The sequence below is a fragment of the Bos taurus genome, chromosome 8, assembly GCF_002263795.3.
Source record: "Bos taurus isolate L1 Dominette 01449 registration number 42190680 breed Hereford chromosome 8, ARS-UCD2.0, whole genome shotgun sequence".
NCBI lineage: Eukaryota > Metazoa > Chordata > Mammalia > Artiodactyla > Bovidae > Bos > Bos taurus.
The window spans coordinates 110,356,417-110,383,915 of NC_037335.1; the positions used below are offsets into that span (position 1 = coordinate 110,356,417).

Genomic DNA, 27,499 nt, shown 5'->3' on the forward strand with positions numbered 1-27,499 from the left:
AAAGGACACGGGACAGGTTACTGGGCGGCCTGCAGACCGTATCCCGTTTGGCCACAGTCTGCATGTGTGGCCAGGGTCGTTGGAACCACTGGCAGATTCCCAAGTGGCCTTCTCTCTGACTCTTCTGCCAACCTTTGTGTGTGCTGGTCGCTGCGTCTGGAACACTCTTCACTTCTCTTCGCCCGGCTAACTCCTTCTGATTCTTCCAGATTTACCCTGCCCATTGGATGCATTTGAAAAACGGCCCTCACCTCTCAGCCTGGCTCGGGAGGCTCCCCTCTGTCCTTCCGTGACCCTAGCAGAGGTCTCAGTTTCCACTGCTTGTTGAAGCGACTGTCTCCTCTACAGCACAAGGGTGCTTTGTGCTTTACTTTTGGGCCCTCAGCGCCCAGCACAGAGCAGGCGTCCCTGCTTAGGACACGCCTGGCACCCATCTTGGGTTTAAGGGGTGAATGGCTGCATTTGTATAAGAAGGGCAGAACAGATGATCTCGAAGGCCCCATCCAGTTATAAAATTTTACTTTAAAAAACCCTTTATTTACCTCTATTGGCCTCCCAAGGAAATACTTGTCTGACATCTTATAGTGGTAGAGGTCACCTTTATTCTTGTAAGACACTTTGACATCCATGTTCAAGCGGAGTTTTCTAACCAGGAGTGAATACTCTGTCAGGCCCTCGATGGCATTAATTGTATCCTATCAACAAACAGCAAGGTTCAAAAATAGGTTTACTCATTTACATACCCCCTGTTTACAAATACACTTTCTTACGAGAAGGTGAGTCAGCGTTGTCTGGAGATGAAACTCCGGGTGACTGAGTGGAACTAGTTAAGGGCCCCTGTGAGGAGGGGGAAGAAGAGTCTCCCTCCGCCAGTGAGGATGCTCCTGGCTGCAGGCAAGAAGGCAGTGTGGCTCGCATCGGGTTCTCCACGTGTCTTGGGCACGTGACCTCATGCAAGTCATCCTTCCCAGAATGCCTCCAACTCCTTGAACAACTGTGGATTTCCTTCCCATCCTCATATCTACGCTTAACTAGCCCCACAGGGAAGACATAAGGCATCTCTCCCTTCTCATCATTCTGTTCAGTGTTCTTCCCTTCTGCTCCTTAGAGCATTCTTCTCGATTGGTGATACTTCATGTAGAGTTTATCATGGGCTTCCCCCCACTGCGATGTGAGACTCTTGGGGGCAACAGTACATCTTTCTTGGCATCCGCCACATTTAGCAGGTATGCACATGGTAGTTATTCAACAAATATTTGCTGAAGGAATAAACGTGTGCGTGAGTGCTAAGTCGCGTCCAGCTCTAAGTCGAGTCCAGCTCTACGCAACCCTGTGAACTGTACCCTGCCAGCCTCCTCTGCGCATGGGATTCTCTCGGCAAGAACACTGGCATGGATTGCTATGCTCTTCTCCAGGGGATCTTCCTGACGTAGGGATCAAGCCCATGTCTCTATGTCTCCTGCATTGGCAGGCAGGTTCTTTTTACCCTAGCTGGATGAGCTTAATTTTTCTAGATCTTGTCTTCCTCATCTACAGAATGGGGAAATGTGGTTGAATCAGAGAGAGCAGATTTGTGACTGCCTTCTCTCCCATGTCCAAGCAGCCAGTGCTCATCAGTGGGGTCCTCTTTTCTCTAAGCCTCCAGTTGTGCCCATGGCGAAACCCATTTCCTTCCCCTGATTAGAATTAGATGGTCACCAACAGCACCCTGAAGGACCCCTCTAACTCTACATTTTATATACCTACACACACACCCTGTCATTGCCCAGGCATCCGGGGAACAGGGAAGACGCTAACATTTGAGATAAACTTGAGTGTAGATGTACACTATACAGCGACATGGTAGCTATAATGCAAAATACACATACTCAAGTGAGTTCACACTGGTAGCTAGACAGATAAACATGCGGAAAATCGGCATTCCTCTTACTTTTCACTTAGTATTGTGGAAAGGAACATTGGTGCCTTTATTTACATGGCAGCCACTGTTTCTTATATAGGATTTAATGTAATTGCTGATAACTCTCCTAGCCCTTCATGGTAACTAAGAATCGTAAAGGAAGTTCTGGGCTTGGAGTTTGGAGGTGTGAGTTCTGATGCTGGCTCTGCCGCTAACTGTGAACGAACCTCCTGGCGCTGAGTTTCGCCTCTGCGTGAGAAGGGCGTCCATGCAGACGTTCCTTCGGGCCCTGATTCTAGTCATTTATTCACACCTTTAGTGCGCTCATTTGGTGACAGAACCACGGAGGCCGGAAGGAGTGTGGAGTGTGCGGTGTGGGAGGCACTAGGGGCATCTCCAGGAAGGTAACACGAGAGAAAGAAACACCACCTGGGTTGAATAAAAGCCGCCTCCGTATCTCTGCTCTTCCGATAGCCATTTGATGACTGGGTTCACGTAATTCATGTCTTTCAAGTTCAGATTGGTGAGTAAGGCGTAGGCCGTGGTTTCTACCATACGAGCTGTGCCAGTGTTGGGCACAAAGCTGTCTCTCTGCTGAAGATCATCTTTCCAGAAACGATAAATAGGTGGATTACCTAACACCAACAAATCACACTGGTAAGTATCATGAAAAATGTGAATTTGGCATAACAGTTCTAGCAGGTTTCTAGAAGTTTCTTCTGGTAGTGGCCTTCTGGTTTCCAAAAGTTTGCTATTCTTTTGTAAGAAGAATTTTCTCAAGGTGACCAATACAAACAAGGTTTCTTAATACAGGGCTGTTTTAATCTATAATGGAAAAGAATTTAAATATGAGCAGGTAGACAGACAGACAGATAGATGATAGACAGCTGAATCACTTGGCTGTACACCTGAAACTTACACTGTAAATCAACTATACTTTGATAAAAATAAAACCAAAACAAGGCCGTTTGTCTTTATTCATAAACGTCAACATGGAGCATCTACAGGTACCACAGTACTTTTGAAGGGTCGGCTGGAAAGGCAGGGGACCGGAATTGTTAATAGCACCCAGGTTCTGGTCTCTACTCGGCTACTGCTGTGCTGCTGCTAAGTCGCTTCAGTCGTGTCCGACTCTGTGCGACCCCAGAGACGGCAGCCCACCAGGCTCCCCCGTCCCTGGGATTCTCCAGGCAAGAACACGGGAGTGGGTTGCCATTTCCTTCTCCAACGCATGAAAGTGAAAAGTGAAAGTGAAGTCGCTCAGTCGTGTCTGACTCTTCGCGACCCCATGGACTGCAGCCCACCAGGCTCCTCCGTCCATGGATTTTCCAGGCGAGAGCACTGGAGTGGGCGCCGTTAACAGACCTGTAAACTTGGATGGGCTCTTTCCATTCCGTGAGTCTTTCAGTTCCCTGAAGAATAGATAGTGCTTTCTTCCTTGCGGTGAAACTCAAGGGAGACACCAAATGTAAATGTTTTTATAAACCAGAAAGCACCATATATATATAGATAGATGCATATATATGTTTATTGTTATTATTATTGACACTACCAAAAAAAGTTAGAGAACTTTTCTCCTTGACAGAAAAAAAAACTACAGTTTGGAAATTTTGAGCTCACACCCAAACCTTAACTATTCTATCTCCTCCCAATTTAAAACCCTGAAGACAATTTCATGTAGGCAGCGCTTTTCATAAGCTAGTTTCTAGATTATATTTGGTTTTTATTGTTCTGTGCTGTGTGTGCTGTGCTCAGTCGGTCAGTCGTGTCCAGCTCTCTACGACCTCATGGACTGTAGCCCACCAGGCTCCTCTGTCCATGGGATTTTTCAGGCAACAATACTGGAGTGGGCTGCCATTTCCTACTCCAGGGGATCTTCCCACCCAGGCATCAAACCCAGGTCTCCTGCATTGGCAGGTGAATTCTTTACCACTGAGCCACTGGGAAGCCTTATGTATCTATATCTACATCTATATCTACATCTATATCTATATCTATATCTATTTGGAGGAGAAAATGGCAAACCCCTCCAATATTCTTGCCTGGAAAATTCCATGGACAGAGAAGCCTGGTGGGCTACAGTCCATGGGGTCACAAAGAGTCAGACACAACTGAGTGCCTGAGCACAGTGTGTGTGTGTATATATATATATATATATGTGTGTGTGTGTGTGTGTGTGTACACATAAACATATATATGATCTTCCCTGGTGGCTCAGACAGTAAAGAATCTGCCTGCAATTCAGGAGACCTGGGTTCGATCCCTGGGGCAAGATCCCCTAGAGTAGGAAATGGCAACCCGCTCCTGTATGGCTTGCCTTGAGAATTTCATGGACAGAGCACCCTGATGGGCTACATAGTCCATGGTTTGCAAAGAGTCAGATACTACTGAGCAACTAACACACACACAAATATATATACATGTATGTGTGTGTATATATATATATATATATATACACACACACACATATTCTTTTCAGTATTCTTTCCCTTACGGTTTATCCTAGGATATTGACTATAGTTTCTGTGCTGTCATTAGGACCTTGCTGCTATCCATTCTGCATGTAACAGTTCTTCATCTGCTAACCCCAACCTCCAACTCCATCACTCCAACATCCCCGCCTCAAAATTCTGATGTATCTGTTTACAACTCAGAATTACCTTGCTTACTTGACTTGAGGAACAAAATGTTTTCCCTCCCTCTTGAAGGCTTTTTTTGGAAGGAAGCTTTTGATTTCTAAAGACAGTTCCAGTTCAAACATTATGTAAACTAATATATTCCCTTCTAGCTCTTAAATTCTATTATTTTATTATTCATTTCTTACAATACCTAGATATTTCTTTTGTGTTATTTGAAAAGTATTATAGAAGTGGTTTTGAAGTATATGTTGAGATTCAGTCATTTTTTAAGTGATGACAGGAGTCAAATTTTGTAGGTGGTGATAAACCTTATGTAGTATTTATTAAACTTTTAGGAAACTTCAGCCAGAAGAGGGCTCAGAAGTACCCAACCATGCCAGTGCTGGTCAAGGCACATTAGCCAATGACCACCGCTCCTCTCTATTTCTTTACTCTTGACCCACAGGAAGCAATGTCTTTATTCTTCAAAATGAAATATATGCCTTTTGGTCAGCCTGGTACAGTATAAGCTAGATCATGCACTCTTCTGCTCAAAGCCCTCCAGTGACTTCCCTTCTCACTTGAAGTGGAAGTTAAGGTTCTGGGGAATCCCATGGCCCCCACAGGACCTTGATATGAATAAGACTCAGGCACTGCTCGCTCTGCGTAGAGGCCGACCCAAACCAGGGAGCATGGCTGGGGTAGTGGAGCAGAAGCTGGGTTTCAGCCTTCATTCGCCCATGCCTTGTAGATTACACAGCTGTATACGGGAGTGCGAGAGCTCCGTAGCGCCCGGGTCCTGCACGGCGCCCGTTCGCCCTTCCCTTCCCTGACACCCTCCTGCCCTCACCCTCACCTCTGCAGTCACCCTGACCTCCTTGCCTTCCTTGGAGCACCAGGCAAGCTCCTGCCTCAGGCATTTTCCTAAACTGTTTCTCTATCAGGAAATACCCTTCCAGAAAGCCACTGGTTTGCTTTCTCACCTCCTCAGGTCTTGATTCAAATACCGTCTTCTCAATGAGGCTTAAGCCTGACCACCCTGTTTAAAATTACAACCAATCCCCTCACTTTCTCTCCCTTCCTTGCTTTATTTTTCTTCATATCAGTCATCACTAAATAGGTTACTGTATCACTGAATAGTCACTATATGCAATGTTTTAGTTATTAATCATGTTCTCTCATTGAACAGAATATAAATTTCATGAAGGCCTGGACTTTTTTCTTTTTTGTCTGTTGCTTTATCCCCAGAGCCTAGAACAAAGCCTGGTACGTAGGAGGCACTCCATACACATTTTTTGAATTAAGGAATGCATAAATATGTGCTGAATGAGTGACTAAATACATGAATAGTAGGGCTTATTACATTGTATCATGCTGTCTTTGTTCCTTGAGGGCGGGGATTCTGTCTCACTCTACTTTGCATGCACCCACTTTTCCCAGAATTAGCAGAGGCTACATGTTTATTTGGACCATAAAGAAGGCTGAGCGCCAAAGAATTGACCTTTGAACTGTGGTGTTGGAGAAGTCTCTTGAGAGCCCCTTGGTCAGAAAGAAGATCAAACCAGTCAATCCTAAAGGAAATCAACCCTGAATATTCACTGGAAGGACTGATGCTAAATCTGAAGCTCCAATACTTGGGCCACCTGATGTGAAGAACTGACTCATTGGACAAAACCCTGATGCTGGGAAAGATTGAAGGCAGGAGGAGAAGGAGGCAACAGAGGATGAAATGGTTGGATGGCATTACTGACTCAATGGACATGAGTTTGAGCAAGCTCCAGGAGATAGTGAAGGACAGGGAGGCCTGGTGAGATGCAGGTTTGATCCCTGGGTCATGAAGATCCCCTGGAGGAGGGCAGGGCAACCCACTCCAGTATTCTTGCCTGGAGAATCCCATGGACAGAGGAGCCTGGTGGGCCACAGTCCATGGGGTCACAAAAAGTCAGACATGACTGAATAACTCAACAATGTGCTTATTGGACACTTGATGAACAAATGCCAGAAACGAGTCATACCTTTGACGAAAGCTTTCCTCTTCAGAGCAGAGACAATTGCACGAAACTGCGGGTGTGCTTTATCTCCTAGGGAAAGAGCGTAAGCAGCGATGGCCAGTGTAAAAGCACTCTGGGATGAGAGGGCATTTTCATGCAGAAAGATGTCAGCTTTACTTACAGCCGTGCTGATTTTCTGGAAACAAGAGCAGAAGATACCTAAGTTTCTTTGACAAGATTTGACCTACCAACTGATGGGGTCTACCCCCAGGTTGCACCACCCCAGGTTGCAGGCAAGATGAAGGGTAGAAAGGAAAATGACCTAGTGGAAATGGATGGTGTTTCCCTGAGGCAAGTCCTTCTGGGAGAAGGAGCAGAGGGTAACCTGGAAAATGAAAATAAGATTGTCCAAATCGGTTTAAGTTTTTGCTTCTGAAGCCTCCCTCCTCGGTAGAGGTTTTTCCATTTAGTTTCTGCTTCCCATGTCAGACCTGGCCTCTGGGAAGAAGCAGCATCAAGTACAGACATGGCTTTCTTCATCCTGCTGCATCCAGCAGAGCTGAGACAGAGTCACATTTTCAGAAGTTCTACTAAAGAAAACCATCAGCAGCAAAAAAACAGCCAAGCTGCCAAAGTGCTTTTTGATCCTAAGGATTCCTGGGAAAATAATCTCTATGCCTCTGCCTGCAGACAACTGAAATAGTTATTTTGGATAAGTGGATGAGGAGGCAGTATGGTGCAATATTTCTGACTCCTCGTCTGGCACCTTCTCGCCAGCTCCATCTGTCTCTCACTCACATACCACCAGGTACTGGCAATGTTACTTGTTGATTATTTTGTCTTGTTGAATATATATATGTACATGCTGAGTTGCTTCAGTCATGTCTGAGTCTTTGCAACCCTATGGACTATGGCCTGCCAGGCTCCTCTGTCCATGGGATTCTCTAGGCGGGAATACTGGAGTGAGCTGCCATGCCCTCCTCCAGGGGATCTTCCCAACCCAGGGATCACACCCGCATCTCTTACGTCTCCTGCATTGGCGGGTGGGTTCTGGTCACTAGTGCCACCACGTATACATATGTGTTTGCTGATTGAGAATTATTTGTTGATTGAGAATTGAACCCATGTCTCCTGTGTCTCCTGCATTGCAAGCAGATTCTCTATCACTGAGCCACCGGGAAGCCCCACATGTGTTTATATATATGTGTGTGCGTATACACACACAGGAGATGTAAGAGATGCAGGTTTGATCCCTGGGTCATGAAGATCCCCTGGAGGAGGGCAGGGCAACCCACTCCAGTATTCTTGCCTGGAGAATCCCATGGATTCTCCTATGGCCTATAGCCTGCCATGGACAGAGGAGCCTGGCAGGCTATAGGCCATAGGGTCACAAGGAGTCAGATACGACTGAAGTGACTTAGCATGCACGCATGCATATATATATATATTTAGGGCTTCCCTGGTGGCTTAGTGCTAAAGGATCCACCTGCTGATGCAGAGATGTGGGTTCAACCCCTAGGTCAGGAAGGTCCCCTGGAGAAGGAAATGGCAACCCACTCCAATATTCTTGCCTGGAGAATCCCATGGACAGAGGAGCCTGGTGGGCCACAGTCCATGGGGTCACAAAGAGTCAGACACGACTTAGCAACTAAACAATAACAACGGCACACACATATAACAATTCTCCTGAACTAAACGAAAAACTGATTTCATTTTGTGGTTCAAGTCCTACCAGTCCCCTTGGGTTTTTCCATCTCGGTTCTGTCAGCTGGTTTGAAGGACAGGTCTAATCTACTTCCCAGATCAGGATCTCACTTCTGTTCATCTTTAGAATCGTCTACGTTGATTCACTTAAGTGGATCCTCTCCTTTCTCCCCTCAGCTTCCAAGCAAATGAACAGCACAGCCCCAGGCAGAAAGCACGGCAGGGGTGTCCTTAGCAGTTCTGAGACCCAGAGTACTTGAGCGCTCAGTACTCCATGTGAGTCCATCCTTTGGCCACCTGATGCCAAGAGCTGAGTCCTTGGAAAAGACCCTGATGCTGGGAAAGACTGAAGGCAGGAGGAGAAGGGGACGACAGAGGATGAGATGGTTGGATGGCATCACTGACTCAATGGACATGAGTTTGAGTAAGCTCTGGGAGTTAGTGATGGACAGGGAAGTCTGGTGTGCTGCAGTCCATGGGGTTGCAAAGAGTCGGACAAAACTGAGCAACTGAATTGAACTGAACTGATTCCATGTAATAAAAGAACAGTCCCATACGTAGAGTAAGAGTTAGCAGGGGCAAGAGTAGGATCCCAGGGACATGGGGTCGTCTTCTCATCACAATCAGAAGTCATTTATTCTAATCACAGGTCTACAATTCAGTATCTTGTGACATGCGACAATTAAATTCACCTTCCTTACAGGCCCCGGTTTTCTCAGCTGTCAATGAGTGGGTTGGACTAGACGCTCTTTAGTACCTATCATGCTTCAGAACTCCTTAAATTCTGGAGTTCAGGTTATTTTCAAGCCCCCGCCCTATCCCCCGCTCTGTTCCCCGAATATGGTACAGAAACAGATGGGTGTTGGAGAAAGAAAACACTTACCTCCAAGGGGCATATATCAAAAGCCTTTCTAATGCCAATCACAGCAAAGGCTGTGAGATACAAAGTCTTCTCTCGGGCTTCAACAGGCAAGGTCCCCTAAAAACAAGCAATGTTTTAAAAGGAGAGTGAAATGGTGTCTTTCAAACGAAATGACCTGGCTTGACTCTCCACTTTGGCCTCCCCTCCCTCTCTCTCCCTTCATGCGGGCCAGCGGGGCCCCTGGCGTCTTCTCAAAGCTCTGAGTTTCACATGCTTTCACTTGCTTCTCTCTCCTCCACCTCTCCACCCTGGAGCTCCACTTCACACCCCTTCACCACGTTCAAGCTCACCTTCTCCTTCAAGACCCTGTTAAAGGGCCACCTCCTCTACAAGGCCCGATTCTTCCTCTGTCCTCCCATATTTTCTCCTCTTAGGGCAGTGACGTTCCAAGGCAGTGTGTCTAAGACCTCCCAGGAGATGACCTTCTACTCATCTCTCCAGCTTCATCTTGTGCCACTCACCCCTGAGTCCTCTAGGCTCCAGCTCTTTGAACGGACCACCCTCTCTCCACTTCAAGAGGACAGGCATGCTGCTTGCACTACTTGGACCCTTCTGCCTGCCTCCCTCCTCCCTAGCTCCTAGGAACCTGGTCAAATCGTTTTTTCACTTCCCCAATCTAAGTGAGAGCTCCTGCTTTCAAAGAAACCGTATCGGCCTTTTCTTAGTGTGAATCACACACGTGAAATCACTTAAGGTCTGACTTTTCTGCTAGATGGTAACAATCGCCATGGCCTCAGTGACCATACCTGTTTTGTTCACTATTATATCCCTACTAGGTAGCACTTTGTACACATTCTGTACATATTTAGTGAATAAATAAATGAACACATAAACTTAAATCTTGATTAGAGTTGTTAGTATCTGTACCCTGCTCTCCCTACCAGTGTGTGAGCTCCTTTGTGGCAGGGGTGCTCTCTCATCCATTCTTCCCACTCTTCCACCCTCAGGGTTCCCCAAAGAGGCCCTAGCACATTTCAGGTGCTCCGTGAATGGTTGTTGAATGGATGTGAACAGCTGGATAGATGTGTAGGATTAAAAAAAAAAATTGTTGTAGTATCTTCCTTTTCAAATAGCACCTAGATGATGTCAGCTGCCCTCACTTCTCGTGGGAGTCCTAATCGGTCCTAATTATGGGACCCCGGTCAGCCAGGAAGGCCGCTTGTGACATGAAAGGGATTGGATTGGGGCAGGCAAAATAAATAAAGGAAAGCTGTTGGATCCTAAAAAATACATTCTAGGAGTAGAAGATGCTGTAGCAGTATTTTGGAGAGATTTTGCAATTTAAACATGTAAGTGGATTCCAATATGAAACAACACTTTGTTGTACTTCTTAATAAATTGACTCTAACCTTCTTTTTAACAGAGTGTACGTAGGATCCCTTCCATCTTTCACAACAACAAATTACAGCCTTGACCTGTGAGAAGGCCTTGAAGTTCAAGTGCAGACTTTGTACCGAGTGTTTGTAGACAAAAGGGCCCGTTTACCCCTCTGAGCTCCAGCGCTTGTGCTCTGCGACCCACGAACGCCTGTGACACCAGATGCCCACGATCCTACTCATCTGACCTATTTTGAATTATCTGAATAACAGGATGAGAAGACCTTTCAAATTCTTTGCCTGTACGCAAGAGAAGTTTCTTGCAGGATTGCATATATTTTCCCCTTCTAAAAATGAATGAGAACACAACTCAGACTTTTAAATCCAAGTATTGTTCATCTGTGCATTTGGTTTCCTTACCTGTAACTTCACAGGTTGATAGTCGGAATTTTCCTTGAATGATCCATTTTCCAGCTGACATTTCTCAAGCAGCCACAATAAAGAATTACAAATCGAATTTTGGTTCTGATCTACATATTTACTTATTTGTCCAAGTACTCTTAGAGCAAAAGCTGTTAACCTTTGGGATGAAAATCAAATAAATAAACATTTAGACACTGAAGCCCTTTGGGCTTTCAACCTGCAGTGTGTTTTCGTTCATACAGTGTTTATTCTTGAAAAGAAAAACATTTCAAAACACGCAATTCTGAAGTAAGATGTTACTATTTCAAAACATCAGGAAAGGTATCAGGAAGATCTCCAAAAACAACCGAAGGTAAGCAACACATCTTCTGTGAGGGCAGCATTGTTAGCCTGCGTACAAGCTGAAAACTGATGCCTGATGATACAAAAATTATTCTCTAACGTTGGATAGCGTTCAAACAAATAGAGTCAAAGCACTGACTCACAAACATGAGATACTGAGGAGCAAAATTATAAAATTCTAGATTGTAAAATTTGTACAAGCTATCTGATCTCAATCCCCATCTGAGGTCTGAATTCTCTTCCCTAATACCCGTGGGGGTGTTTATCTCGCTTCCCCTTGAGTCACACCATTGATGGAGAACTCGCTACCTCTCAAGGAAGCTTTATTTATTATGATTACTTAGTCAAAAAACAAGTTCAGGAGACTTCTCTGGTGGTCCAGTGGTTAAGAATCCACCTGACATGGCGGGGGACACAAGTTCAATTCCTGGCCCGGAAGATCCCACATTCCTCGGGACTGCTGAGCCCGCCTGCCCTACGGCCCGTGCTCAGCAGCAAGAGGGGCACCGACAGTGAGAAACCCCGTGCCTCAGCTAGAGAGCAGCTCCCGCCCCCTGCGCTCTACGAAGCCCGAGCAGAGCGACGACTGGCACTGCCCCAAACAAACCAGCTCAGTCTCTACTAACTCCCGAAGAGACTGTCCAAGGGGATCGACCTCATGACCCCAGGTGCCTCTTATACCTCCTCTCCTCCTCTCTGATTCCTTCACTCAGCAGCCCAGGGGCCAGAAACCCCCGAGACTCAGACCACTTCACTCTCTCCCTTACTTTAAAATTTTGTTTTCCTTTTTCTTTTTAAAATGAATATTATTCTCTTTAATTTTTTATCTTCCCTGTATTTCTAAAAAAATTTTTTTGGGGTATTCAGGTGTTGGCCATATATATATATATATATATATATATAAAAATCTTTGTCTATATTCAAATGGGTCTATATTCAAATTCCCCTTTGTCTATATTCAAATTCCCCTTCTCCTTTGCTTGTTGCTTCTCTTCTTTTCATGGCTATTTGTAAAGCCTCCTCACAGCCACTTTAATGCAGAGTTCCAAAGAATAGCATGGAGAGATAATAAAGCCTTCCTCAGCGATCAATGCAAAGAAATAGAGGAAAACAACAGAATGGGAAAGACTAGAGATCTCTTCAAGAAAATTAGAGATACCAAGGGAACATTTCATGCAAAGATGGGCACAATAAAGGACAGAAATGGTATGGACCTAACAGAAGCAGAAGATATTAAGAAGAGATGGCAAGAATACACAGAAGAACTGTACAAAAAAGGTCTTCACGACCCAGATAATCACGATGGTGTGATCACTCACTTAGAGCCAGACATCCTGGAATGTGAAGTCAAGTGGGCCTTAGAAAGCATCACTACGAACAAAGCTAGTGGAGATGATGGAATTCCAGTTGAGCTATTTCAAATCCTAGAAGATGATGTTATGAAAGTGCTGCACTCAATATGCCAGCACATTTGGAAAACTCAGCAATGGCCACAGGACTGGAAAAGGTCAGTTTTTATTCCAGTCTCAAAGAAAAGCAATGCTAAAGAATGCTCAAACTACTACAAAATTGCACTCATCTCACATGCTAGTTAAGTAATGCTCAAAATTCTCCAAGCCAGGCTTCAACAATACGTGATCCATGAACTTCCAGATGTTCAAGCTGGGTTTAGAAAAGGCTGAGGAACCAGAGATCAAATTGCCAACATCCGCTGGATCATGGAAAAAGCAAGAGAGTTCCAGAAAAACATCTATTTCTGCTTTATTGACTATGCCAAAGCCTTTGACTGTGTGGATCAAAACATACTGTAGAAAATTCTTCAAGAGATGGGAATACCAGACCACCTGACCTGCCTCTTGAGAAATCTGTATGCAGGTCAGGAAGCAACAGTTAGAACTGGACATGGAACAACAGACTGGTTCCAAATAGGAAAAGGAGTATGTCAAGGCTTTTTCTTGTCACCCTGCTTATTTAACTTATATGCAGAGTACATCATGAGAAACGCTGGGCTGGATGAAGCACAAGCTGGAATCAAGATTGCCAGGAGAAATATCAATAACCTCAGATATGCAGATGACACCACCCTTAAGGCAGAAAGTGAAGAAGAACTGAAGAGCGTCTTGATGAAAATCAAAGAAGAGAGTGAAAAAGTTGGCTTAAAGCTCAACATTCAGAAAACTAAGCTCACGGCATCCAGTCCCATCACTTCATGGCAAATAGATGGGGAAACAGCGGAAGCAGTGGCTGAGTTTACTTTTTGGGGCTCGAAAATCACTGCAGATGGTGACTGCAGCCATGAAATTAAAAGACACTTACTCCTTGGAAGGAAAGTTATGACCAACCTAGATAGCATATTAAAAAGCAGAGACATTACTTTGTCAACAAAGGTCCATCTAGTCAAGGCTATGGTTTTTCCAGTGGTCATGTATGGATGTGAGAGTTGGACTGTGAAGAAGGCTGAGCACCAAAGAATTGATGCTTTTGAACTGTGGTGTTGGAGAAGACTCTTGAGAGTACCTCGGACTGCAAGGAGATCCAACCAGTCCATCCTAAAGGAGATCAGTCCTGGGTGTCATTGGAAGGGCTGATGCTGAAGCTGAAACTCCAATATTTTAGCCACCTGATGAAGAGCCAACTCACTGGAAAAGACCCTGATGCTGGGAAAAATTGAAGACAAAAGGAGAAGGGTGCGGCAGAAGATGAGATAATTAGATAGCGTCGCCAACTCGGTGGACAGGAATTTCGGCAAATTCCAGGAGATAGTGAAGGACAGAGAAGCCTGGAGTGCTGCAGTTCATAGGGTCCCAAAGAACTGGACACGACTTAGCAATTGAATAGAACAACAGAAACAATTCAGATTTACTGACTGAGACTGTCTTTCCCTCAGATCATCAGAACTTTGGAAGGTATAGTGCCCACTGAATAAGTACTTGCTCAGCACCTCCAGTACCAGGCACCAGGAATACTTGAAACTGCCTCTGTGGAGCGTACATTCTAGTGACCAGACAGACAATAAGGAGATAAGGAGAGTGTTAGGGATACATTTTTAGGAGAATAGGAGGAAGTAAAGTAAATGATGTACTGGAATGGGATGTAATTTTAGATAGAATGATTACTAGAGCCCTCACTGAGGAGGTGACTCTTGGTAAAGGCTTGAGGGAGAGGGGGGAGCCTGCCTCGCTGACACCTGGCGGAGAGTATTCCCCAGACGAGAGGGAACAGGGCACAGTCAGTGCAGAGGCTCTGAGGTGGAAGCGTGGTCAGCAGGTTCAAGGAACAGCAAGAAGGCCAGTGGGGCTCGGGTGGGGTGAAAGAGAGTAGCGGGGGACGTGGTCAGAGAGGTGAGGTGTCACTAGATCACGCGGGGTCTTGTAGATCATAGTAAGAAGTCTGGGTTTTACCCTGGGTAAGACGGGACACTTCTGAACGGTTTTGAGTGATGTGACCACACTTATGCTCTAACAGACTCACTCTGGCTGCTGTGCTGAGTACAGACTGAAGAGGAGACAGGGTTGAGGCTGAGAGACCAGAGGCCGCTAAGGTCATAACCCAAGTCAGAGATGAGAATGGCCTGGACCCGGGTGGCATGTTGGTGTTAGTGAGAAGTAGTCAAGTTCAGGGCTTCCCTGGTGGCTCTGAGGTAAAGAATCCACCTGCCAATGCAGGAGACACGGGTTCAGTCCCTGATTCAGAAAGATCCCCTGGAGAAGGACATGGCAACCCACTGCAGTACTCTTGCCTGGGAAATCCCATGGACAGAGGAGCCCTGAGGGCTACAGTCCACGGAGTCACAAAGGGTCTGATGGGAACTAGTGACTAAGCAACGCAACAGCAGTCAGGTTCAGGATGTACTTTGCAGGTGCAGCCAAAAGTATTTGCTGGGTCACATGAGGCTTGCAAGTGAAAGACGACTAGGCGTCTCAGCCTGAGCCGCTGGACGGAGCGCCCATTAGAGTTGTTATTCTCTAGTTCACTACTGTGTGAAAACACAAGTCAAAACGTTCCACTTACCAAGTGCTAGCACTGCCACCCTTCCACATGCTGTAGGAATAGTCAGCATTTCTGAAGGACATGATGCTCACCATCCCTAAGAGGCAGCAGGAAAAGAACACAGAGCTTCAGTGAGCCCCGTCTCTACTCAGCGCAGTATGAGCCCCTGGGAAAGGTAAGCTTCCTCCGGTGTTGGGCAGTGAACGTATGCTTTGTGGCCAACACTGAGCTTCTCAAAGGAGGTATATGCATCGCTTGAGCTGGGAATTATCAAGCAGAACATTCTGAGCTCATTCAAGAAGGAAGGAAGTGCTCTGCAGAGTTTGGAATCCAGGTGTCTTGTCTCGCATCCAGGCGTTTCAGTAAGTTAAGCCAAAACGCTGCAGCAAACGGTATTTATTTGTGTAACAGAGTCCGCCTCATGGTTTTTTGTTTTTTTTTTTGGCGGAAGTGTTTTTACAACTAAGGTTTTGTGTAATTCATAACTTAAATATTAGTTTAATCAAATTTTAGCTTAAAAAAATCACAAGATTTTAATGTACAATATGTGAAACAGATTTTCTTTTACCTTCTTTTAATTTTGTCTTCAGGTTCTGTTTTTGAGTTAATGAGTTCGTAGAAAAGATGTCCCAATTATGTCCCGCCTCCAGGTAGTGATAAACATAGAACACTGGGACCACGCTCATCAGCTCCGCCTCTGCGTTGCCTTTGGGGAGGCGGGTAAGACTATCAATGCCTTCCTGACTCAGGACTGCAGACATGATCTCGCCTATAAGCAGTCCTGAAACAAACAAGCACACAAACAAAAAATCAAAGTAGATACGCTCAGCTTTTACCAGCTTCTGAGTAAGGGTACATTTTCAGTGGCGATAAGAGCAACCGTCCTTATTCTTTCCTTTTTAATCTAAGCAGTTGAATTTCTTCTCAGAACTGGGGAGAGGGAAAAATATCTGATTAGACAGTTGTATTTAAAGAAACACCAGGCCTAAACATACCACCGTGACATGGAGGTAAGATGGTGTATGTAATACAGTGGCCGGATTATAGCCTACTGGAAAAGGCAAGTTAGTTGCCATTCAAAGTGATAAGGCCACCCCTTTCGCCTCCCTTTCCTGCTTCCTCCCGCTTCTTCTTTCAACCTGGCTTCCTTTCCTCCCTTGAAATCTCTGATTCTTGTATTTAAGGGCTTCCCTGGTGGCGCAGAGGTTAAAGCGCCTGCCTGCAATGTGGGAGACCTGGGTTCGATCCCTGGGTCAGGGAGATCCCCTGGAGAAGGAAATGGCAACCCACTCCAGTATTGTTGCCTGGAGAATCCCATGGACGGAGGAGCTTGGTGGGCTAGAGTCCATGGGTTGAAAAGAGTTGGACACGACTGAGCGACTTCACTTTCACTTTCAACGTGATAGCTTTAGATATCATAAACCCTATGAATCAATCACTTCCCCAGTGCAAAGCCAAGAGTCTGAACTGTGAACGCTCTGTGAATGCCATGAGGGCTCTGTCTATATCTCATCGTGAGACCTGGGAAAACCACTCTCTTATATATCCAACAACAGGGTGGGGCATGCTTAGAAAGGTCCTTTCCAGTACTAACATTCTGTGATTCCAAGCTTTTATCTGAGATAAAATGTAGTCAGGACATTCTATTCTTGTGATGATAAGTCCTTGAATTTTTAAAGGCTGGAGGCCAGGGATAAAGCCCACTAAAAACACCAGTGCTACAGATGGCCCCAGAGCTGCTTTCCTGGGGCCATTTGCAGGGCATGCAACTGTTTCTGGACTAAGACTGCCCACTTGGATCATAGAAAGTCCTTTAAATCTGGACGCAGCTGCACTCTCATGTTAGAGAAGTCTTTGGGCCAGTGACAGCCCCCCCCCCCCCTCCATCATGGGAGCATGAATCTCCATGAAATCAAGCCCCTGGAAGAAGAGAGCTGAAAGTGAGCTTGGGGAAGTGAATGTGAGGGCAGGAACAGGGCACTCCCAGAGCCCCCGTTGGATATGCAACTGAGTAGAGAAGAGGAGAAATGGGAAAGTCATGAGAATACTTGACTTTTGTTTGAAACACAGTGAAATAAGAAATAAAAATGGCACTGGTTAATTTACCTTTTATACTCACAGTTCTTTTGACTTTTGTTTTGGGGACCATATTTAATGGTATCCTGTATGGGAACTCCTTTCGCCTGCTAATGATGCCTGAAAAAAAAAAAAAGACTCTTTTATAATCACAGTATTAAAATTTAAAAGGGAAGTTAAAAATAATCAAAGATTTTGATCAAACCCTAGGCTTACATAATCTCATTAAATAAAGCATTAAAGTTGACTTCAAACTTCCTGGTCATTACAGGATAGGAAATAAATAGGTTATGTAAATCTTTTTCACCAGTAAGAGGGAGCATGCCATTTTGTCCAAAGAGAGAAAATTGTTCTCGGAACTGAAATCTAAAAATAACTAACATATAATCCTTAGTCAAGGAAATGTGAAGATTAACTCCATTGGGAAGCATGCCCTGAAATCCTTTCCACCTTTTCCTCTCCATCTAACTTAGACACTTTTTCTCTCTGTACAATTTTCTTTTTTTAGTCGCTTCTGTCGTGTCTGACTCTTTGCGACCCTATGGACTGTAGCCCTCCAGGCTCCTCTGTCTGTGGGATTTCCCAGGCAATACCTATGGCTGATTCATGTTGAGGTTTGACATAAAACAACAAAATGCTGTAAAGCAATTATCCTTCAATTTAAAAAAATAAATTAAAAAAGGAGAAAGAATACTGGAGTGGGTAGCCATTCCATTCTCCAGGGGATCTTCCTGAGCCAGGGATCAAATCCCAGTCTCCTGTGTTGCAGGCAGATTATCTACTGTCTGAGCCACCAGGGAAGCCCCCAAGTTTAAGCATGCCTGTGTCAGAGCATTTTCTACTGCAATCAGTGGCTTATCTCATAGAAATGGTAGTATTTGTCATCCTACTGATAGAGAACCAAGCATACGACTGAGCTCTTTGTGTGCTTTTTATAATGGATCCTCACAGCAACCCTGTGTACTGGGTCTATTCTTATTCTTTTAATTTTGTAGATGAGAAAATGAGGCTTAGAAAGCAAGTTGCTCAAGGTCACAGAGCTAGCACAGATGAAGCTGCATCTGAGCTCAGGAGGTTTTACTGCAGAGTCCGTAGTAGTCACGGCAAAGAGACTTCTCCACTTGTCCTGCTAAGAAAGCAGTTTGAGGGCTGGAACCATCTTGAATGCTATAGTCCCAAGCACTTAGTCCCTGGGACATGGCAGATGCTAAAGAAAATAAAGCGACATTTTATAATTTAATAGCCAAACCGCCTGGCGAAAGAGACAAGAACAGGAATGTTCTTCAGGTAAGTTTTAACCTTTGATAAATGCCAAGGATATAATGTTAAAGTAACACTGAGTGAGGGGCATTTGCGAGTATCTCATTGTGGTTGAAAGAGCATTGAGTTCACAAAGAGCTCATTCCAGAATGTGACACTGGGCAAGACAGAACCTTGCTATGCCTTGGCTTGCTCACCAGTGAAACAGAAATAATAATATTTTCCTCAAAGGGTTTTTGTGAAGATAAAAATAATAAGAACAAAGAGCCTGGCAAAGAGTTTGTGCTCCTTTTACAGTACTTATGACAGTAGCTTGTTTGAGATTATTTAGATTTGATTCTCCACGATTTTTTTCCATTGATATTTGCCCTTGACTATTTCAGTTCTCGTTAGCAACTCTTCTACCAAATGGAAAAGGCACAGAAGAGAAAACTAAATATTAGGGAAGTCAATTTTACTCCTGTCAGAGGTCATAAAAAAGATCCATCAAGGCATCACATATAAAGGCAGATTCCAGAGAGATTAAAACATGTAAAAGTTAAATCTGTAAAGCCAAGGGGACAAAATACACAACAGTGTTCTTGTGAGCTAAGATATATGACTGTAAAGTGAAATTATAATGAATCTGACTATATCAGAATAAAGGGTTCCTGTTCAAAACCCACTGAAGTTCGTTACTGCTCAAAGAAGTACACTGGAGACAAAAACCAACCAGAAATAGACGGGAAAACCCGAGTGGAAAATAGAGAAAATGCAAAAGATAGGAATAGGTGATTCACAGATGGGAAGCCCAAGTGGCCAGCGAGCGTTTGAATAGATGTTTAGATATCATCGTATTCAGAAGAGTTATAGATTAAACAATAATGAGCTACTGCTTTATGCCCCTCAAAAGTGGCACATTTTAGAGGTGAGTGGGCGTGGAATGAAAAGAATCCTCATGCAGTGCTGGTGGAGGTGTAAATAGTAGAGCCATTCTGAGGAGCAGTGTGACAGAAGGAAATGATATTCTATATGCATATGCCCTTTGACCCAGCAGTTCAACTCTGAGAAACAGACCAGATAAATGCTCACACAGATCTGTAAAGGGGGATGAAAAAGGATGTTCACTGCAGCACTGTTGATGGTGGTGGGGAATCTGTCAGCAGGAGGTGGATGAGCAAAGTGGTGGTGGAATCAGAACCAAGCAGAGCCCTGCAGACCCCCGCTCCCAACCAAGTACAAAAGAGTAGTTGATGATTAAGACAATGGTCACAGACTAAGTGTCCGATGCACGTTCCTGAACTGTTTTACAGATACTGTGACTAGGACCAGAGGGTAAAAAACTGTGTGATGGCCAGATTGTAGCCATGACCTAAGCGGCTCCATCTTGAGCAGTCTTGAATGTCTGGCTAGCACAATTCCAAGATCTGGCTTCAAGAGAATGGGATTAACATTATTGTTCATAATAAACTATATCTTGTGGGCATCAAGATAACTGTAGCTTGCTCTGCCCATATATGTAAGCAGGCAACTAAGATTGTCATCAGAGATGCTACAGACTCATGTTGACATATTTCACTCTGAGAATACGGTGCTCTGTGTCAGCATGGAGAAACTACAGAAGATGGGCCGTCACCCCTGATCCCATAGAAATGGAATGATATTTGACAATAGGGAATTGACAGCAGTTCTTATGCCCCTTTCCTGTTTGCCCATTTGTGTCCCCCTCTAACTTTAAAGGAACCTATTAACAACTATAGGAATGACATCACTAGGCTGCTTAACCTAACTCCTAAATTGTGCTCTCCTAAATGAGTTGGTGATGGACAGGGAGGCCTGGCATGCTGCAATTCATGGGATTGCAGAGTTGGACACGACTGAGCGACTGAACTGAACTGAAATGCACACCATGCCTTGCCTAACCTATTGATTCTTGCCTAACCTGTGGATAAAAAGAACCAAGAATGAAGAATTAAGCAGTTTAGAGAATGACCAGCTCCACAGGGAACTCCACTCAATATTCTGTAATAACCTAAATGGGAAAATAATTTGAAAAGGATACATATATATGTGTCACTGAATCCCTTTGCTGTACACTTGAAACTGACACAACATTGTTAATCAATTATACTCCAATATGAAACAAAATTTTTTTTTTTAAAGAATGACTAGCTCTCTACACCTAGACAAATGATGTGGGCGAGATAACATCTCCAGAAAGAGTCAGCCAGTCTGCATACAGTGGAGAATGATGCAGAACTCAACCTCCTGCCTCCGTGATTCACTGACACTCTGCCCCCTTCTCCTTTAAAAACTGCCATTGTTTAGTAGGTAAGTTGTGTCTGACTCTGACTCTTTTGAGACTCCGTGGACTGTAGCCCACCAGGCTCCTCTGTCCCATGAGATTTTCCAGGAAAGAATACTGGAGTGGGTTGCCATTTCCTTCTCCAGGGAATCTTCCCATCCCAGGGATCGAACCTGCATCTCCTGCACTGCAGGTGGATTCTTTACCACTGAGCCATCTATGAAGCCCAAAAAACTGTCATAGCTGAGCAGAATCTTTGGAGTTGGTCTTTCAGGCATGAGTATACTTTCTTGCCAGATTGCCAGCTTTTCTGATTAAAACATCTTTCCTTTCTGTTGACATTTGCCTCTCAAAATATTGCCTTTTGAGCAGCAAGCAGCTGAACTTGAGTTTGGTAACAGAATATACTCTGAAATACTGTGTAAGAAGCAGTGAATCAAATGTATGCATAGCAATAGAAATACTAGTTTAAAACAAAGTACTGAGTTTAAAAACGTAACTAGAACAGGATCTATAGCACACCACCTTTCATATGTTGAAAAAAACCAAACACACACGAAATAACCTTACTTCCTTACTCAAAGACATATACCGAGCATATCAGAGTGGGGGCATGTGAAGAAAGGGAAGTGGTTGCGGGGGTCAGGAATGAGGAAATAAAGCACGGGAGGGCCCTGTCCAGACCGATGGTGACAACGTGCTGGGACTGAGGGGGCTGAAGAGCTGAACTCTTTGCACCCAAGGTAAGAATTGGGGAGAAAGCTTGTCAGGCAGAGAAAGCAGGAACCAAAGGCTAGGCTAGTCTTGTGTTATGAGTTTCTGTGTTTAGTCTCTTTTTAAGCTGATGTCACATAATTTTAATTTCTACTACTTTGCAATTTGTTTTGATGCCTCATTCTCTCTCATTGGTATTTTCCTCAGATTTCCTTGACCATTATTGTCTGTTTACTTTTCCAAAGTTTTTTTAGCCTTTAAAAAAAAAACAACCTCTCTAAAGTATCATGTGCGCACGTGTGCTCAGTCGCCCTGGTCGGGCGACTTGTGTCTTGTTCAGTTGCATCTGTGCAGCCCTGTGGACTGTAGCCCACCAGGTTCCTCTGCCCCGGGATTCTCCAGGCGAGAGTGCTGGAGTGGGCTGACGTGCTCTTCTCCAGGGGATCTTCCCAACCCAGGGAATGAATCCACGTCTCCTGTATCTCCTGTATTACACGTGAATTCTTCACTGCTGAGCCACCAGGGAAGCCCATAAGGTATCATACTGGTATACCAACTCCAGTATATACAGATTAGAAGTGTTTAATAAAATCTTTGAAATAAACTGGAAAGAACTGATAGTCCTCTTTACCCTTTTTAGCACTCTGGAAAGTAATAAAAGGTGCGTGAATCCAAGTTGTCTAAAATAACAAGGGAAAAAAGTCACATGACGAGATTGGAAAGAAGCATAGATTCTTTTTTTAACCAAGATTTTTGATGGAGAGATCTACTCCCAGATAAAAGATCGCTGCCATCTTGTGGTCCTCAGGTTCACACCTAGGATGGGTAAGGCAGGGCTGCTTTGGAAAGCTGTTTGCAGTAACGTGAGTGTGGTAGGCTTAAGGGTGAAGAGGAAAAGAAGATAAAGGAAGCATTGGCTCTGAGGTGTGACGTGACCACATGAGGCCAGAACCTCAGAATGTTCGGGGCACGGCCCTAAGGCAGCAGGTCCCTGGCGATCTGGCCTCAGAGAGCTCCTCTAACCTTCCATTCTCCCAGAGGAGGCTGGTGTGGAGAGAAATCCGCTCCCAACCGCCCCCTCCCCACCAGCAACTCTCCCCATAGATCCTTCACAGGGTGGAAGGAAATTTGTGTGGAGATAAAATTAGAGAAAAGTTTGCATGAAGTCATCCTTATTCAATTTGGGCTGATTTGAAATGTAAATATTAATTATTTGCTTTGCCAGAGGAAATATCACTCTAAGTATAGTGGTCTTGATTTATTTAAAACAAACAAACAAACAAACTTTTTTTCCCTATTGCTGTATCCCTGAAAGAAAAGAAAAATGATACAATGCAATAATAGGCAAATTTTAACCATTTATTAAGAACTACAGCAGTCTGTCTTTTTTGGTGAAAAGAACTGTTAACTGAGAACATTCTAAATTTCATAAATACCTGTGTATTTAGGCTTTGATTAAGTGCTCAAATGCTTGCACAGTTCTAACTTTCATTTAGAATATCTTAGTTGGAGGGAAAGCAAGGAAGCAGGAACAATGAGGAATGGCTTTGTTAAGTAATCAGCATTACTGTGTTTTCAAATAAGCATGTTAAATTTAAGAACGTAAATGACTTTTTCTTGGGTGTTCTTTAGATTGATGGTTCTATAAGAAAATATCATCATGAAGGATAAAATGACTGATGTATAAGGGAAGTCAGGCTGCTGTTACTATTTCAATGTTTTGCGTTTAAAACTAACGGGGTTATTTGGGGAATTCCCTGGCAGTCCAGTGGTTGGGGGTCAGTACTCTCACTGCCTGGGTTTGATCCCTAGTCTGGGAAGTAAGCTCTCCAAACCCAGCCAAGTGCGGCCAAAAACAAACCAAAACCGCAACCAATGGGGTTTTCCTTTGTTCTAAATCCATCCAGATTCTAGCACGGCTGCCAGAAATGACAGCAAACCAAGAAGGGGACACTTCTGATTCTGGACATTTAACATTTTAAAAATCATGTTTCAGGTCACACATCTCTCTTGAGCAAAAGACAACATATAAAATACAAAACCATCTTGCCTACCATAGACACCCTGTGGATCCAGAGTAACACCAGCATAGCTTTCCCTTTTGACACCTTCTGGCTAAAATAAAGGCAAAAAACATCCAGTTAAGAACAGAACTAAACGTATACGACTTGAATGCTTGGGTCAACGTGACTATTTTTCCAATTAAAATTTTTTTTTATTTATTGGATGTTTTGGACAAGGCAAAATATGCTTTAATACTTATATGCATACATCCGGGAACCAAAGTTTCTGGCCATGTGCATGATAATCAGAGCAAACACTGAAATAGAAGTTATTATATGTGTCAGGTAACTGATCTAAGTGCTCTGTATGTATTAGCTCATCTAACCTCAAAAATACTCTATGAAGTAAGTGCTATTATTACTCCCATATGACATATGAGGAAATTGACAACCAGAGAGATCAAGAAACTTATCCGGTGTCACACTGCTAGGGGGTAGTGGAGCCAGGATTCAAGCTCAGGCAGTGTGGCTCCAGGATCTGTGCATGGAACACCATGCAAAATGCACAGAACGCAGAACATGCCTTGCACAAAATAAGGTGATGTATGCTCACTGAAGTGAATTTCACGACTGAAAACAGAACTCCGAGAATGAAGACCTAGGAAGGCCCAGTTGTGTCGTTAAGATTCTTGTCAAGAATAACATGAAAACATGTGACTTAATAGCATTTAAGAATGATGGCATTTAAGAAATGATAGTTTTCTTCCCCCTTTTTAACCTGTTTACTCATTTACAAAATGGAAAATTTTGACTATAAATTCTAAACTATAAGTTCGTAAGTCCTGTCTTAGTTATTGCTGTAGCTCCAGTACTTAGCATAATGTCTGGCACAGATTTCAAAACATTTTCCAAAAGCGTTGGGGGAAAAAATACTTCAAAAAATGAAATACCAAAATGTTAAAATTGGATGTTTCTGGTTGTAGGGGTTATTGGTGATTTTAATTTTCCTCTCTGTAGTTTTTTGGTATTTCATGCTTTCTACAGTGAGCAAGTATCATTGTTTTATTTAAATTTTAAAAACATAATTTCAGACTTAAAAGTTACAAGAGCAGTCTAAAAATATCTGAGATAGCCTCCACCCAGATTCCCCCACATGTTAACATTTTATTATGTTTGTGTTATCATTTTCTCTTTCTGTCTCTCTTTCTGAATCACTTAAACATGAGTTGCTGATAACTTCTTTTTCCAGAAAGAAAAAAGTATTTATGAAAGAATTTTTAAAAAGCATATTTTTCTTACCACCACTCGTAGTGTTTTTACTAAGATTTCATTTCCAACCGAAGTCTCCAGTGAGAAGCTGAGGTTGTGGAGGCCGACTTCCAGAGGAAGCACAGTGAAGGTGACCAAGTGGTTGGAGGAACCCTCGATTTTCTGGAGCACACACTTGGAGAATCTTCTCCCCTGAGAGTCAGTGACTGGGGTTCCTGATGAACAGATCCCCTCCACAGGATGCATTTTAACACAGAACTGAAATATCACCAGTGAACAATGATTTCAAAACACTTTATGATAAGGAAAGCACGCCCTGACTATGTTCGTCTGGACACAAATTCTCCCCGGTACCTGTCAAATAATCCCGCATATTCTAAGGCGGTAGAGAAAGTTCATTTCAGACTTTCTAAAACATGCATACCAGTTGCTGCTTGGTGGATTACAGTCCATAGGATCACAAAAAGTCAGACGTGACTGAGCACACACGCATTCAGCAAATGTTGTCACGATAGCATTTGTTACACCATCTCTTTACATGTTTATAATTCCGAGAGTGGGAACCCAGGCTCAGGTACGCTGTGTGTGTTATTCATCTTTGTATCTTACAGCTCAGCCTTTCGTGTTCAGTAAGTGGTTTTATGAAATACTAGAACTCTATCTCCTGGCATTCGAGGCCCTGACTGATATGTCCCCCCTAGCTTTTCCAATCTTGCTTCTCATTAACTTCCCATTTGTATCCCATTATACATCCACACTGTGGCTCCAGGAAGATCTAAGCTCAAATCTTGGCTCTGCCACGTTCTGTGTGCCAAGAGCACATGACCCTCCACTTCTTCAGCTTTGTAATGGGGAGAATAATGATACGTACTGACTTACGGCTCAAATAGTGAACATTTTCCATCTGCTCTCCAAAATCTAATGACCTGACAGATTATCCCCAAAAGAATAAATCTGTATGATCCAGAATAAATCAAGCAGGTACACAAGAAGGCGTACCAACATTCAACAACTAATTTTGAGGAATTTCTCAAAAACGGCAAGTTCGTTTTTCCTCTTAACTATCTTCCTGGGAAACACAACAACCAGGGTGGCTGAGGCAGGAGTTAAAAGAGGACTTTAGGGTCACCTGAAGCCAATGATTCCCTCAGGAGATCATGGGTAGGGTAGGTAAGAACAGATAAGAAGAGACATTTGATAATTCAACATGAATTCATTATAAAAACTCTTAGTAAATGAGATAAGAAAAGAACTTCTGAAACCAATACAAATTATCAAAAACAAAAAGCAAAAACTTTGGCAGTGGTTCTGCTTTCGGAAATAACCAAGTATTTCCTCCTAGATAACTATTCTGAAAATAAAATTATGAGCTCTAGACAAAACATGTATTTAAAAAAAAACTATCTGAAGTCACTAGAGATTGGAAGAGAAGGTGATCCTCAGAAGAAAGGAAGGACATTGGGTAAGGGTCCTGATTTTTTAGTTTTAACCTGAGGGCTAAAGGCAAAGGAGAAAAAGAAAGGCATACCCATTCGAATGCAGAGTTCCAAAGAATAGCATGGAGAGATAAGAAAGCCTTCCTCAGTGATCAATGCAAAGAAATAGAGGAAAACAAGAGAAAGAAAAGACTAGAAATCTCTTCAAGAAAATTAGAGATACCAAGGGAACATTTCATGCAAAGATGGGCTCAATAAAGGACAGAAATGGTATGGACCTAACAGAAGCAGAAGATATTAAGAAGAGGTGGCAAGAATACACAGAAGAACTGTACAAAAAAGATCTTCACGACCTAGATAATCATGATGGTGTGATCACTCACCTAGAGCCAGACATCCTGGAATGCAAAGTCAAGTGGGCCTTAGAAAGCATCACTACGAACAAAGCTAGTGGAGGTGATGGAATTCCAGTGGAGCTATTTCAAATCCTGAAAGATGATGCTGTGAAAGTGCTGCACTCAATATGCCAGCAAATTTGGAAAACTCAGCAGTGGCCACAGGACTGGAAAAGGTCAGTTTTTATTCCAATCCCAAACAATGCTAAAGAATGCTCAAATTACTGCACAATTGCACTCATCTCACACACTAGCAAAGTAATGCTCAAAGTTCTCCAAGCCAGGAGAATACTGTTCTTCAACAGTACATGAACTGTGAACTTCCAAATGTTCAGATGGATTTAGAAAAGGCAGAGGAACCAGAGATCAAATTGCCAACATCCACTGGATCATGGAAAAAGCAAGAGAGTTCCAGAAAAACATCTACTTCTGCTTTATTGACTATGCCAAAGCCTTTGACTGTGTGGATCACAACAAACTTTGGAAAATACTTAAAGAGATGGGAATACCAGACCACCTGACCTGCCTCCTTAGAAATCTGTCTGCAGGTCAAGAATCAACAGTTAGAACTGGACATGGAACAACAGACTGATTCCAAATCAGGAAAGGAGTATGTCAAGGATTTTTCTCATCACCCTGCTTATTTAACTTATATGCATTGTACATCATGAGAAATGCTGGACTGGATGAAGCACAAGCTGGAATCAAGATTGCTGGGAGAAATATCAATAACCTCAGAAACACAGATGACATCACCCTTACAGCAGAAAGTGAAGAAGAACTAAAGAGCCTCTTGATGAAAGTGAAAGTGGAGAGTGAAAATGTTGGCTTAAAACTCAACATTCAGAAAACTAAG

At 43.6% G+C, this 27,499-nt stretch overlaps 1 protein-coding gene across 3 annotated transcripts in view; it reads right to left on the reverse strand.

Moving 5' to 3' along the window:
• Window positions 1–27,499, reverse strand: part of C5 (complement C5) — a 97,529-nt gene that overhangs the window by 17,983 nt on the left and 52,047 nt on the right. For all 3 annotated transcript variants that reach the window (XR_009495450.1, NM_001166616.1, XM_059889033.1), the window contains exons 21-30: window positions 24,843–25,070; window positions 23,595–23,655; window positions 17,313–17,402; window positions 15,775–15,987; window positions 15,228–15,303; window positions 10,872–11,031; window positions 9,097–9,192; window positions 6,534–6,705; window positions 2,330–2,535; window positions 543–695 (exon numbers count right to left, since the gene is read on the reverse strand). Coding sequence is in view for 2 of the 3 variants with exons in the window: in NM_001166616.1 (NP_001160088.1) it covers window positions 543–695; window positions 2,330–2,535; window positions 6,534–6,705; window positions 9,097–9,192; window positions 10,872–11,031; window positions 15,228–15,303; window positions 15,775–15,987; window positions 17,313–17,402; window positions 23,595–23,655; window positions 24,843–25,070 (1,455 nt within the window). In the remaining variant the exon portion in view is untranslated. The remainder of the gene's footprint in view (window positions 1–542; window positions 696–2,329; window positions 2,536–6,533; window positions 6,706–9,096; window positions 9,193–10,871; window positions 11,032–15,227; window positions 15,304–15,774; window positions 15,988–17,312; window positions 17,403–23,594; window positions 23,656–24,842; window positions 25,071–27,499) is intronic.